At 43.8% G+C, this 14,647-nt stretch overlaps 2 protein-coding genes across 2 annotated transcripts; one reads left to right on the top strand and one right to left on the bottom strand.

Moving 5' to 3' along the window:
• The first annotated feature begins 39 nt into the window (after positions 1–39).
• Positions 40–2,968, top strand: fzd8a (frizzled class receptor 8a). Its single transcript, XM_082546674.1, has one exon. The coding sequence runs from the start codon at positions 593–595 to the stop codon at positions 2,336–2,338; it is 1,746 nt and encodes a 581-aa protein (XP_082402800.1). The 5' UTR covers positions 40–592; the 3' UTR covers positions 2,339–2,968.
• A 9,776-nt stretch (positions 2,969–12,744) lies between these two features.
• Positions 12,745–14,237, bottom strand: gjd4 (gap junction protein delta 4; the record flags this gene model as incomplete). The annotated part of the gene is made up of 2 exons (XM_082547561.1): positions 14,081–14,237; positions 12,745–13,937 (listed from the first exon to the last, which is right to left on the bottom strand). The coding sequence occupies exons 1-2, from the start codon at positions 14,142–14,144 to the stop codon at positions 12,745–12,747; spliced, it is 1,257 nt and encodes a 418-aa protein (XP_082403687.1). The 5' UTR covers positions 14,145–14,237.
• Between the last annotated feature and the right edge of the window lie 410 nt (positions 14,238–14,647).

Raw genomic sequence — 14,647 nt, 5'->3', positions numbered from 1 at the left:
TGGCGACACTTCTCTGATTATGAGCTATATAAGACTTTAGGTAAGGAAGCTTGAGTGATAGCTGGGAAGCCCCGCCCCTGTCTCTCTGTGATAGGAGCAGGGGCTCCGGGGGTGTGTTCAGCCGGGCTCTTGTATATATCGGCACCGCTTCGCCCACAAGCTGATGTTTTGTATGGGAACCAGGAGAGAGGTGGGACAAGCCGACTGAATGTGGTCGCTGTGTTTTGGAGAAAGAAAGGAGGCCCACGTTCCCCCCGCGTGCAACGATCGGACATTACTTGGGGTTTTTCTTTTCTTTTTTCCTCTTTGGATACTGACAGCAGCTTCCAGAAGAAGAAGCTGGATTCTCCTCTCAGCCATCTTGAGCTCCGCTCTCCGCCCTGTAGGCTCCTTTCTCTCCTCCTCCTGCTCCTCCTCAGCCTAAAGTAAACAAGGCTTGCACATTGCTCGCAACTCCGTGCAAGATCCCGAGAGAAGCGAGATGGGATCGCCGCGCAGCATCTAACCGGGCTGGAGGCGAAAGCAGACGCCTGAGAGGATTTATCGCCGTTTGCGCCAGAGCAGAAAGAGAAGGACGCGACGCGCCGGAGAGATGGACCTGTTTGGGATTTATCTGCTCCTCTCGCTCGTTCTCTTTCCGCGATCCAGCTGCACCACAGCCAAGGAAATCACCTGCCAGGAGATAGCCGTGCCTCTGTGCAAGGGAATCGGCTACAACTACACGTACATGCCCAACCAGTTTAACCACGACACGCAGGACGAGGCGGGACTGGAGGTGCACCAGTTCTGGCCTCTGGTTGAGATCCAGTGCTCGCCGGACCTGAAGTTCTTCCTCTGCAGCATGTACACGCCGATCTGCCTGGAGGACTACAAAAAACCTCTCCCCCCGTGCCGGAGCGTGTGTGAGAGAGCTCGGGCCGGCTGTGCGCCTCTCATGAGGCAGTATGGATTTCCCTGGCCGGACAGGATGAGGTGCGACCTGCTGCCGGTGCAGGGCAACCCAGACACGCTGTGCATGGACTACAACAGAACCGATTCAACTACAGCGTCCCCGGTACTCTCCAAACCCACCAACCACCCAGGTAAGGGTTACAATCCGCCGAAAAATAAGCCCGGCAGACCCGGCACGCCGGGGAAATACAAGCCGCCCGCCGCTCCGTGCGAGCCGGGATGCACATGTTTGGAGCCCATGGTGCCGGTGAACACGGAACGCCACCCGCTGTACAACCGGGTCAAGACGGGGCAGATCACCAACTGCGCCATGCCGTGCCACAATCCCTATTTTACGCACGACGAAAGAGCGTTCACCGCTTTTTGGATCGGACTTTGGTCAGTGCTGTGCTTTGTGTCCACCTTCGCCACCGTGGCTACTTTCCTCATCGACATGGAGCGCTTCAAGTACCCAGAGAGACCCATCATCTTCCTCTCGGCGTGTTACATGTTCGTGTCGGTCGGCTACATCGTCAGGCTAATCGCCGGGCACGAAAAAGTGGCGTGCAACCGGGAGTTCGACGTGGAGCACATCCACTACGAGACGACCGGCCCCGCGCTCTGCACCGTGGTCTTCCTCCTTATTTACTTTTTCGGCATGGCCAGCTCCATTTGGTGGGTCATCCTCTCCCTGACCTGGTTCCTGGCGGCGGGGATGAAGTGGGGCAACGAGGCGATCGCCAGCTACTCTCAGTACTTCCACCTGGCCGCTTGGCTTATCCCCAGCATGAAGTCCATCGCGGTCCTGGCGCTGAGCTCCGTGGATGGAGACTCGGTGGCTGGCATCTGTTACGTGGGGAACCAGAACCTGGACAACCTGCGGGGCTTCGTCCTCGCGCCTTTGGTGATTTATTTATTCATAGGGACGATGTTCCTGCTGGCTGGATTTGTGTCGCTGTTCAGGATCCGCAGCGTCATCAAGCAGGGCGGCACCAAAACTGACAAACTCGAGAAGCTGATGATCAGAATAGGCATCTTCACGGTGCTCTACACGGTGCCCGCCACTATCATAGTGGCCTGTTACTTTTATGAGCAGCACAACAGACAGAGCTGGGAGGTCACGCACAACTGCTTTAACTGTTTATTAGAGCGGGACCGCAGGACTCCGGACTATGCTGTTTTTATGCTGAAATACTTTATGTGCCTTCTAGTGGGCATCACGTCCGGGGTGTGGATCTGGTCTGGGAAAACTTTGGACTCTTGGAGAACTTTTTGCACCAGGTGCTGCTGGGGCAGCAAAGGCACCAGCGGCTCCATGTACAGCGACGTGAGCACCGGACTGACGTGGAGGTCGGGCACAGCCAGCTCTGTGTCTTGCCCCAAGCAGATGCCACTGTCCCAGGTTTGAATTGGAGTGGGTGGGTGGGTGGGTTCACTAAAAGCAGCTTATGGGAACTGCTAATTGTTTTGGGAGATAACCCATCACTCCAGGTGTCGAGCAATTTGCATCGTAATGAACTGAGAATTGGTTGAAACAATGTACCTGGCATTCACACAGGTTAAGCCCCACACACGCCCCCTTTCCTGTTTATATGTATTAGAGGTACAGAATGAGGCTTTTTACACAATGTGGCCATTACCTGCTGGGGGCAGAGGTTTTAGTTTCTAACCAGCTTCACACAAAGAGCATTTTTGGGGGGATTTTTATTGCTATTTTCTCTACACAGTGCTAGATAACGTTGTATAATCTCCAATCTCGTCAAAGATGGTTTAAATTAAGCCTTAACAGTGCCCAATAGTTTTGTTGTTGTTTTTTTTAAATGGGTCGTTGATTTTGTAATTAAAAATGTATTTATATAAAAGTTCTGTAAAAACAACAACGGAGAGAAAGCGTGTACATATGTGTATAAAAGAAAAGTTTATAAGATATTGTAAATTTGTATAAAGTGTAGATGTTTCTTTTGTGAAGAAAGCAAATATGACCTTTATTTTGACAATAAAACCATTTGACAAATCTCAATATCTGTGCAGTGCTTTTGAGGATTTCTGTGTGCCAGTCTGGGCAGCCTCATATCTTTTTTTATTTTATTTTTTTTGTTTTTCGTGGTTCCTTATGGTCACCATGTTGATGATGGCAGCTTTTGAGAGTCCCGGGTAAAAAGGAAGCCCTTTTAACCATCAGAGACCGGTAATTAGAGGCAGGGGTTGAGTTGGAGCATCTCCATAATTGTTAAAAGTCCTCTTCACATGCCTGCCGAAGCCTGCTTTCTTAATTTGGTAAAAGAGGGAGTGGGTGAATGGGGGGGTATAAATGCAGGGAACGGACCCTTTTCATCTGGAGAAACTTTGATCTTTCTTTCTTTTTTTTAACAGCCTAGAATAAAGGTGGTGTGTATTACGAGTGTCTGTCTGATGTGCCAAGGTTCCCCCTAAACGTCCCCATTTGGATGCTTTGATGGACGGCCTACAATTGAAAGAGCATTTTGGGACCCCCTTGCTTTTTTGGGAGGGGTTGTCAGAGCTGAAACCTGCCAGAGCCCCTGCGTCTTGTGTTTGGCTTTTTTTTTTTTTTTTTTTTTTGCAGAGGTTTCAATTGAAGCATCTTCTCCCTCAGCTCAAGCTGTGTCAGTGAGTGCAGGGGCCTTGACATGAATGATATTGAAATCTCAATGAAAGCCCCACAGGTGGTCTGTTCACATGATCTCACATCTTAAAGCCCCTTAATCGAGGCTTTTTTTTCTTCTTCTTCTTCTTCTTTTTTTGCTACAAATGTATCTATCTGGTTTGGTCCCAATTAACCCAGTGCGCTGGCATAAGATGATACACTGTAACCCAGCATAGACATGCCTTTGATTTGCTGGTCAATGGTGACAGTAGGCTTTGTAGTGACTGCTTTGTTCCTGCTTTATTCCTCTACACTCACACTGTAAATGCAGCATGGACATGCATCTGCTGGCAGTGTAAGTCAGCTTTATAAATCCTGCATCACTGCCAGCCTAATGATCCCTGCTCTCAGCGAAGAACAAGATAATAAAGTTTGAAGTTGAAAGTAACTTTTTTCAAGATGGGCAGTGGTCTCTTTACATTGTGGTCATTTTCTACAAAACTGGCATAGCTCTGAGTAGTGTTAATGTTTGTGTGGAGGCATTAACTGTCACATTTGGTGGTATAGTTAAGTTTGAAAAAGTTTATTTCACATGTAAACACAGCGTCCCTCCATCTCACATTTCAGTTTAATGCTCCAAATCGTTTGTTGTTTTATTTTCATGAATAATCACGGTTGCTTTCAGTCTTTCAGTCTGGTTCTCTGGTGTTTATCTTATCCAAACAGTGTTGAGCTGCAGCTCTCTCAGCCTGCCAGCATCACAGCAATGGACCGGATCTGCAGCCCCATCTAGTGGTTAAAACAGCACGGCGCAGTTCTACATACAGCATCTGTATTTGTGGTGTCATCGTTTGCTACTCATTTTGGAATAAAGATGAGATGTTTCAACAATTAGTGCTCACAGTCAGATGAAAGAGGTTCATCTTCATCACCAGTGACACATTTGAACATAGATCTGGGTTCCATAAATATCATTATTTCTCAGTTAAATTAATAGCTTATTCCATTTCACAGCTTTTCATGTCATTATGTCATCCAGTTTCACATGTTGATCTGTTTTGTCTGGCTAACATCTTCATTTTTACTTGTAGTTCATCATTTTCAACGGTTCCAGTTATTCAAACATTATCTTGCTATTTCAGCTGTTAGCCGGTAATGTTACTTAACAGTTTGACTGCTAGGATAGCCATACTTTTAGCATTATTTACAACCATTTAATGTAAAGTTTTTATTCTTAATTTTAGCAAATTATGGTATTTCAGCTGTCGATACATCATGTTTAGCTAACAGTTGAATTTGTCCCCACTGTAAGCTAATCATGTCAACTGTTAGCCACATTTAGCGAGTTATAACTTCTTCTTTTACTATCTTTTTGCGACTTTTTTCGCTAGTGGTCTATTTTTCATTTACTTTAATTAGCTTAGGGTTAGGGTCTGCTAAGTCTTTTTGATATTTGATAACTAATAGTTGTGTTAATCTTTCCACATACCCCTGATAGCTGGTTGTGAGTCACTGCTTAAATGTTTTCAGAGCTAATCAACATTATTAATCCGAGAACCAGACAAGGCTTATCCTAATACTCATGTAAATTACGCACTGCCAAATTATTATCTATTTATAGGGGAGACCGGGGATAGTTGTAACATTTTTGACATTTCTGTCTGTAAATTGAAGCTCTTTTAAGGTAGTGGATTCAAAATGTAATGCAAAGTATTTACATGTCTCTGCTATTAAATAGTGCAGCTATTTTCTCTGCAGCACAATTACCCATTGCATGGTGTGGTCTCAAACACAAAGAGTGAAATGTTACAATTAACCCCATAGTCTGGGTTAGTTGTAACATATCCTGGGGTGAAATGTAACACAATGAAATAAGGGTACTAACAAAACATTAACATGTAATCTTTGTTTATTCAACACATGAATGCACTTAGAGCCATTTATGTAGCTGTGTGTGTGTGTGTGTGTGTGTGTGTGTGTGTGTGTGTGTGTGTGTGACAGAATGCAGAAATCTAGCTTTTGAACATATTCCAACCCCCCAAAAAAGACAAATTATGGAATTTTCTGCAACTGAATATTTCATTAATTTTGGTTGGTCTTCCTTGAGTTTGGCCTCATTGGCTCAGTGGGCATTATAACCTACAACTCTTGCACCAATTTTGAACATAACAATGAAGCTGGAAAAATGTAGTTGTTCACCAGCATCGCAATTCCATTACTTTTTATCATGGCTTACCTTGGTGTGGTTTGCAAAGTGCTTCAGAAAGATGAGGAAATCTGTTTCTTGCACCCATCCTGATTTATTTCCACTACCAGTACTTCCTACTGGTCCATCTCTGACACAGTGGTCTGCATAATGTATGTGTGGGAACACAAACAGTGGAGGAATTGTGTTGCCAATGGCATTAACCGCATATACAAATGCGACCAGTGAACCTCTCTCTGCTGATGTCGTTGCCCCAACTTGTTTAATATAAGTTAAAGTAAAAGTGTGGTAAGTTGCAACATCTGCATTATTGTTACAACTAACCCAGACTGTTGCTGTTACAACTGACCCAGACTCCTATAGCCATGAACTAGCTAACATTACAGCCAACGGCTAAAACATTAGCACTAAAGACCTACACAGAATATATCCCCATAGACATACAAATAACATCATTTAAGTTTGATGAGTTTAACTGAAAAGCAAATAATGCTATTAGAAATTGAAATAAAGTAGAAAAACTTACTTTTTGCCATACAAATTACTTTTTTTCATGTTAAATTGTCTGTGTGTGACAAAATGTGCTGATTTTTCACATGTGATAGCAGAACTGAACTGGGCATGCACAAGATGAGTCACATCATTTGAAACTTAGCCCTGATTGAAGAAATTGGAAGTGTTACAACTGACCCACGTTACAACTATCCCCGGTCTCCCCTACATAGTTTTTGCAAGCCACTGCATTTTAACTGTTTATTCATCATAAGTTATAACTTTGCAGCTTTAACTGGACTTTTACCAAACAATCTAAGAATTTGGCTTCATTCAGAATGTTAGCTTATCCATTTCAACGGTTAATAATTTCAAACTTCAGCAATTTTAACTACTAGCCATACATTTTGCAAACTGGTCACAATTTGTTATTCATAATTTTAGCAAACTATAGTATTTCAGCAGTTGATACATCATGTTTAGCTAAGTTTAATTTGTCCAGCTTAGGATTTCAAACATATTTTGCAAGTTATGACGATTTAATTATTTTCATGTTTCAATTTTTTTCCACAAGTGGCGTACTTACTTTACTTTACTTTTAATGAACCTTTCTCTTGAGTTTTCATCAGGACCACATAGTTTTAACTTTAATAACTGTAATAGCTGTGCATATTTTTCCACATACACCTCAGCTTCTGTAGTCCTAATCACTCACTAGCACTTACCTGAAACGTCTAATATACAAGTTAATGTTAGACCATTTTTATTTATACCTCTCCTCTCAAACCTGGTACCATACACCATTAAACAACATCCCCACATATTTGCCTTCACAATCCAGCCATCCAGGTGCTTAAGGAAGCAGGTTTTGGCTTGGCTGTTATATACACATTGTTATTATCATGTTGTAGCCTGTTTCCTGCACAGAATGTCTTTTAGGTGCATTCATCGTATGGTAAGGTATGGAGGAGGATACAGTGCAGGTCGTGTCTGAGTTAAATGTGTATTTTCAGCTGTTCGAGGCTACCTATTTGTTCTTTTCGGGGCTCTTTATTCTCAGTGCATCCCTGAGCTCCACTGGAGCAGAATGGTAGCAAACTTAAATCTGATAAGAATCAAATCCCTCAAACGGTGAGGAAATCCAATCATTCACTCTCGCTCCCCCTGATTGAATTGTCTTGTTTCCTGATCACTCTCTGCAGCCAGGAGGAACATTCTGACTTGCTGCTTATCAAATATTAATGGCAGCATTTGATGAAAGGCAGACAGAGGAGAGCGGAGGGGTGCTGGGCAGGTCATGCTTTTTAATACCATCGATCCTGCCGGTACACTTGGGTAAAGATTTTATGTTTAATCTCAGCGCAGTGAGAGGACACGCCGCAGCTGTGGACAGCATCTTGTGATCTGTATTGGCTGTTTTCGACAGACAAATCAGCCCAGTATTATCTATTGTTAGATTTACATTAAAAATGTCTTTTCTTAAGCACTAACACATGTGATCCCACTTGGATTTTGTAAATATAAGCCCAGCAACTATTGTTTTTCCTTAAAAAAAATCCTGGTTATATTTGCCAGTGAATGTTGAACAATAGCAATTAAACTCCAGAGTTTCCTTGGGTGTATCCTTCTATGCATAAAGAATAACAGTGACCTCAGGTTTCTGGGACCCGTTAAGATTAATGTTAAAGCTGCTGACCTTCCACCCTGTCCTTCTCTCTCAAACACACTGCAGGAGCAGAACTCTGTGTTCCCCTCAGCGCTTCACATCTTTCATCCCAAGGACCGACGGTTTTTCCAGATACATTCTGGGTACGGGCACAGCAGGGGCGAACCTTCAGCCCAGCCAAAGGCACTCAGCACCAGTGATAACTGTAACAAAGATTTAGGGGACACAGTATCTGTCAGTATATATGCTGTGATCAGCAGAAATTCTAGTCATTATGTTCCATATGCTTCAATTTTGTTACTTTTTAATGTAATACCCATCTGTGTACACTTGAGGGAGCCATCAGCTAGGAGTACTCTTTTGTCCTCTTTTGTAAGTACATTTAAATAGTTTGTAAGTAATCTTAAATACTGCATAAACTTCATGTATTGTACAGGAAATAAATAAATACATTGTATGTATATTTAATCAGTGCATAAGTCATTTGAAGTGGTGCCTAAATTCTGCTATTCTGCTGTACTTTTCAAGGCACAGGCCATATTATCTTACTGCCAGGTGACTTTACAGAAAATGTGAAACTCTGTGCACTCTTTTCGAAAGTTGTGTTGAACAGTGATTGTTAAAGTTAGACTTGGCCGCATCATTTATGATGTAAGATGAGGAAATATTGCTCATGTTCACTGCAAAACTACCACAAAACTGCACACTACTTGAAATTACTTCACAGTATTTAAATTTACTTAAAGTATAAATATTTCTTATTACGCATTATTACACTTTATTATTCAAGTGTGCCCATCTTTAAGTATTTGTAGGTAAATTAATTATATTGTAATTTCAAATGAAATATGTTAAAATTCCATTTAATTACAGTTTAATTATGCTCTTGATCAGTGGCTGTATTATAAAGTGTTACCTTAATTTATCCCAAAAAACATGAATAAGTTGCCTCTTAAATTTTTAGCAATAAATTGAACATGTAGCATCCTTTGCTACAAATGTAGCAAAGGATGTAGCAAAAAAACAAATGCTACAAATTGAACAAACTGTTATTTAATTAATTTTTTTTTTTTTTGTCCAAAGGTTCAATAAACGCTCCAGCTTTAAACAAATAGTTGGGTTTTATGCGTCATCATGGTAGGGGAAATGAGAGAACATACACATTTGTTTTTCATCAATTTTTTTTCCAGTTTCTGTTTACTACAGTGCATGTAAGCCATGCTCTTTTCTGTCTTGATCCCTCTTTTCCAACAGCTGAATGTGCGTCAGACAGTTAGCGGGACAGTGAAGCTGCTTTTACTTTGTGTTTGTGTCTCACAGGGAACAGGAGAGCAGTGAGTAAGGTGTTGGGTGTAGTCTCAGCGCACAAGGTGAAGATGAGCTGACCTCCCAAAAACAGGAGCCATCATTGTCTCGCTGGAGACAGAGGGGCATATTGTTCTGATTGTGTAAAATCTCACGGCTGCCTGGGGACTGGTCTCTTTGTGCTCTGTACTCACAACAGGCGTAAGGCTTTTGTAAGTCAGAGATGCTTTATAATAACAAATATTTGGAAGTGCTACAGTGGACACGCCCAATCAAATGTTCTTAAAGACCTAAACGAAGAACAGTGGGAGGTTTCCAAGCTAAGTTTTTCTCAAGTTCAGAGTTCAGATTTCCAGTGGAAAAGGAAAAGGGTCCATTTGCAGTCCTAAAGTTTTCTTTTAAACTCCAAATAACCACATTGACGAAATGATTAATAGAGTCATCATGAATACCAAATGAAACCCATCGAAGGCTTCACTGTGAAACAAAACCCACAGACTCACGGCTGTACCTGCGGCAGATTTAACACCAGCATATTTGACTCACTGCTGTGGAACAGAACATTTCATAATAAACAGTCTGCTAGCAGCGCCTACTGTAAGGAGGAGCTGCAGTACATGCACCCACAGATAGCATGCCATTGCACTTTCCCAGTGTTTCCATTGTGCACTTTATTTCTCCCAGAATCCTCTGCAGGGACTGCTTCCCCCAACCTAAAATTCCTCATCAGACAGTCTTTCCAGCCAGCACCAGTATCTGCCACTTTACATGGCTAAAGGCTTATTATTTACACGCTGGTGAAATGTTTGAAATCAAGAAATCTTTTTAGGTGATTCCTTTGATTAGCTTTTTATTTTTCGAGACAACAGCAGTAGCAAACGAAAAGAAGAAAAAGCCACTTTCACATTTCAATGTTTCATTGCAGCAGATGTTACTAAATGCTCACAGTAGCACAAAAAGGCACAAAAGGGGACATCATGATAATACACACGTTTCACAGCAAGTCTAATGGTCCAGTGTGGTGTACGGTATTTTCAGGTAGGGAGTAGTTTTAGTAGCTATTAGTTTTTTGTCTTTCAAAATAAATATATCTGTAAAACAAGCTATTTTGGGATAATCAGTGAAAACAGAAGTAATTAATTTTTTCCTTTTCTTTCAGTACAATAACGTGGTTTTATAACTGAAAATGAACAGCATGCCTACAGCTCTGGGAATTCGGGGGAAAAACATGCACATTTCACGTTTCCAGAGAGCAGCTGATTCAGTTGAAGGCAGCACTTTACATTCGGCGTCACTGGAGGGCAGCAAGACTTCAGAGTACAGTGCTGGTGCAGACAATACAGCACAGCGGGAAGGAGGAACAATACAGTGCTGAGAAAAGTTTGCTTTCAGCGTCATCACCATTTTAATAGAAAATCAGAACTGCTAATGAACGAGTGCATAAAAATCTAAGAAAAGCTTAAAGCACAAACATGAATTCTCACTTGAAAAAAAAAATCCACACTGACTGGATATTAATTCATTTGATATTATAAAGGTTAAAAAAAAAAGGCAGTAATTGCAATCAATTTTTATGTTACCGTGCATCCGGAAAGTGTTCACAGAGCTTCACTTCTTCCACATTTTGTCATGTCACCTAAAAAGTCTACACACAATTCCCCATAATGACAAAGTAAAAGAAACGTTTGCTTGAAATTCTTAAATATTTATTAAAACTAAAAGACAAAAACATGACATGTATATAAGGATTGGCAGCCTTTGCTCGATACTTTGTTGAAGTATCTTTGGAAGCAATCACAGCTCCCTTAGGTTGGAGCGGTGCACAGCTGTTCTCATAACTCTCCAGAGATGAGAGTTTGGGCTCTGGCTGGGCAGAGTGGTCCCGAAGCCACTCCTGTGTTGTCTTGGCTGTGTGCTTGCAGTTGCTGTCCTGTTTGAAGATTAACCTTCGCCCCAGTCTGAGGTCCAGAGCGCTCAGGAGCAGGTTATCGTCAAGGCAGCATTCATCTTTACCTGATTAGTCTCCCAGTTCCTGCTGTCAAAAAACATCCTCACAGCATGTGGGGGTGGCATTGATCGACTGATGTCCAGCTCTTGGTTCAGTCTTTGTTTCATCGCACCATCCTTCAGGTGCCTTTTGGCAAACTGCAGGCAGGCTGTCATGTGCCACACAAGCCTGACTGGTGGAGTGCCGCAGAAATGCTTGTCCAGAGCAATGCTCGAGTGACCATCTGGTTTTTGGACACCTCCCTGACTAAGGCCCTTTTATCCCAATCGCTCAGATGTTGGAACAAATACGGAAAAAGTGAAGCACTGTGAATACTTTCCAGACACACTATGTAAACACAACATTGTAATGTGAATTATTTGAACTGTAGGATTCAGAATGCATCATTTTACATTAAGAGTTAAGAATCCCTTTGATGTTGGTCTGATGAACCCTCCCCTCCCCGTGGTCGCAGTCAGGGTGCGGTACTCTGTAGCTAGGTGAGATATGAGGCTCGGAGCTCTTGTTGTCATCATCAAAAAAACCACAAGAGGACGAAGATCAAGAGCTATCCATTTCCACAAAGGCTGGCCCCTCAGCGACAGCGACACATAATCAAGAGCAACGCAGCTGATTTACTGTAGGAGACTCTTGACCTCCACGTGAATTCACCTGGGGAGTTGAAAAAAAAAGGGTCACATTTCATGTTATCATAATTTCTGTGATTGATATGTGTCGGAGCAGTTTGCTAGTTTCTGGCACACGTTAACCTGAGCTTTGATCAAAGGGAAACCAAAGCTGAGCGCAGATAACCTGAAGGGCAGCACACAGTCCTCCTTTGCAGGGCTCCGCTGTGCTCTATTTCTAGTGTCAGCCCATGTTAAGGTTTATATTCCTTCTAAGCTCTGCGAGGCCCTGAAATAGAATGACAAGCTGTCTCCATAAATACAGAGCCCCTATGGGAGAACATAATTGCTTTGTGATCTTATATCGGCCTTCACGGTGTCCTTCACTGCTGTGGAGGAATCCTTTTCTGTCGTCTACGTGTGGTAACAGCGACTTAGTGAGATTACTGCCTTTCATTTAGGCCCGACTCTCTTGTTCAAAAAGGTCGCCCAGAGGCTGCTCGTGTCTGCTTTGACCCCGGGGACCCTGACACAGTAAATAAAGTCAGTCAGGTGGGGTGGGGCCTGCCTTTGTTTATAAAAGGGGTAAAAGCATCATGGGGAGAAAGAAAAAAACAAACAACAGGTGGGCTGCCCTCTTTTAGATTGTTTCAGGGATTGGATTTGCTCAAAGACAGTTAGGGCTTGAGTTCACTGTCATTCCTGACTTGCTAAATTCAGAGATTTGCTGAATTCTTGTCAGTTTGCAACACCGGACCAGTGCTGCAAAGGAGATGCGGCTTGATGGTATGATTAAAAAAATCATGGCAAATAAGAGTCTAAGGTGTCCGGTGAATGTAATGCCATTATAGATTCTTCTCAGGGTGACAGGGCAGTCACGTGGTAAAATATCAACCCAAGCAGTTGTTGCTTCTAACAGTATTAAAGTCAGACCCACTCGGATCTTTTCTCCTGCCCATCGTCGCCCGTCTGCAGCTCTGCGCTGCAGCCAACCTCAACAAGTGTATACTGGCCCACCTTTCTGGTACATATTGCTGTTGCTGTGGAAATATCTCCCACTGGGGCACATGGCCCCACAGAGGGAAAACCAAGGTCACGTCTGGGTGGGGGTGGAGGTTTGAGTCGGCCCCGTTTGCTAACACGAATAGATCTGGGCGTCCCCATGGGCTCCAAGGGACAGAGAGCCACCTCGCTGCCGGCCCTTTCTGGAGCCTCCTCCTGGGAGACCGAGTCGGCATTGTTACCGTTGGTGGTGCAGCCCATCGGGCCGAGAGAACGAGGAAGAGAGTAGCGCTCCATGGAGGGAGGTTCTTGAGCTAAATCACGTTTCCCTACTCCACAAGACCCCTTGCTGCCTCTCCTCTTCAGGAAACCCCCCTTTTGCCCGTCTTGTGCTTCCTGCTCTTGGTCGTTGCCCCTGGACGCTCCTCCCGCTGAAAGGAAGCATTGCTCCTCTTCTAGTATTTTCTCAACCATCATCTTCCTCTTGCTCTTCTGTCTCACCAAGCGCTTGACGGTGCAGATAAAATCCAGCACATTCAGGAAAAAGGACAGAGCGGCCACGCCGAGCATAAAGTTGAGCATCACAGTCTTCTCAGTGGGCCTGGAGATGTAGCAGTCCACCTGAGTAGTGCACGGAGCATGCTGGCAAAGAAACCTCCTGGGGATGTAGAAACCAAACAGATAGTAGTGAGCTGCTCCAAAGCCTGCTTCCAGCAGAGTCCTGAACATCAGATGGAGGATGTAGGCTCCACTGAAGGACCGGGCCCACCCTCGCTGCTCTACCGCGAGAGGCAACTTGTTGGACGGCTCCTGTCGGATTCTGAACAGCTGAAAGGCTTTGGTTTGTTTCTGGGAGTTCAGCTCCACCGTGAGGGCGTTGGACACCTTATGGACCACGTAGATGACAAAGAGGATGTAAGGGATGCACACGGTGACAAGCTGCACCAGCCAGAAGCGGAAGAGTGAAACAGGAGAAAACAGATCGTAGCACACGTTGGCGCAGCCAGGCTGGATGGTGTTGCACACAAATCTCTCCTGCTCATCCTGGTAGAGAGGATAACCGGCGAAGAGGAGGATCAGGACACGGAGGAAGATCATCACGACGAGCCACACCTTTCCTGTGGGGAAGAAAAGGAAAACAAATTAATGTGATTATTCAATCAGCCTAAAAAAAACTGAGATTACCCCTCATGATCTTTAGTTTAACTGCAATATCTAAAGCCATAAATAACAATTTAAAACAAAACTAGAGGCAACTCACCCATTAAACTGATGCTGTGATTGACAGAGATAAAAAGCACCTCTGAGGCACTTGATCCCGCCATGTCTGTTATGCTCAAGGGCCTCCAAAATCGTCAGGTCCTCCAGTTTCGGACCAAAGGCTAAAATCATTAAGCCAGCACTCCACTTCCTATCCACTTCTTGTCTCTCCTCTAGCCTTTCCACAAAGGATCACGTAGGCTCCCAGGTGGGCAGCATGACACTCCAATTCTCTCACCCAGTCCCTGCGGGTAAAACTGTATCAGATTCATCTGAATCACCCAAGCTTCTGAAAGGCTGAGTGAAGTTAGCACACCACCTTACCTCTTCCTCCGTCCCCTGCAGACAACCGTCTGTCCTCAGACAACAGAAGACAGGCGTGAGCCCCATTGTCGATCTATTCTTAACCCACTCGCAAAAGCTCACCGCTGTCCTGGCATTGCAAAGATATTTTGGTGCTGTTGGTTGTCTTTACAGGAGAGGAACAAGCCTCCCGGCTTACTCATGCTAAACTACTGTATTAGGTTCTTCACCACAATGGTAGGCATGCTCGAACAGGCCGCTCCAT

Source organism: Aulonocara stuartgranti, assembly GCF_965226115.1.
Source record: "Aulonocara stuartgranti genome assembly, chromosome: 9".
Classification (NCBI taxonomy): domain Eukaryota; kingdom Metazoa; phylum Chordata; class Actinopteri; order Cichliformes; family Cichlidae; genus Aulonocara; species Aulonocara stuartgranti.
Note: the sequence above shows the minus strand (reverse complement) of the source record. Positions and strands in the feature narration are given on the sequence as shown.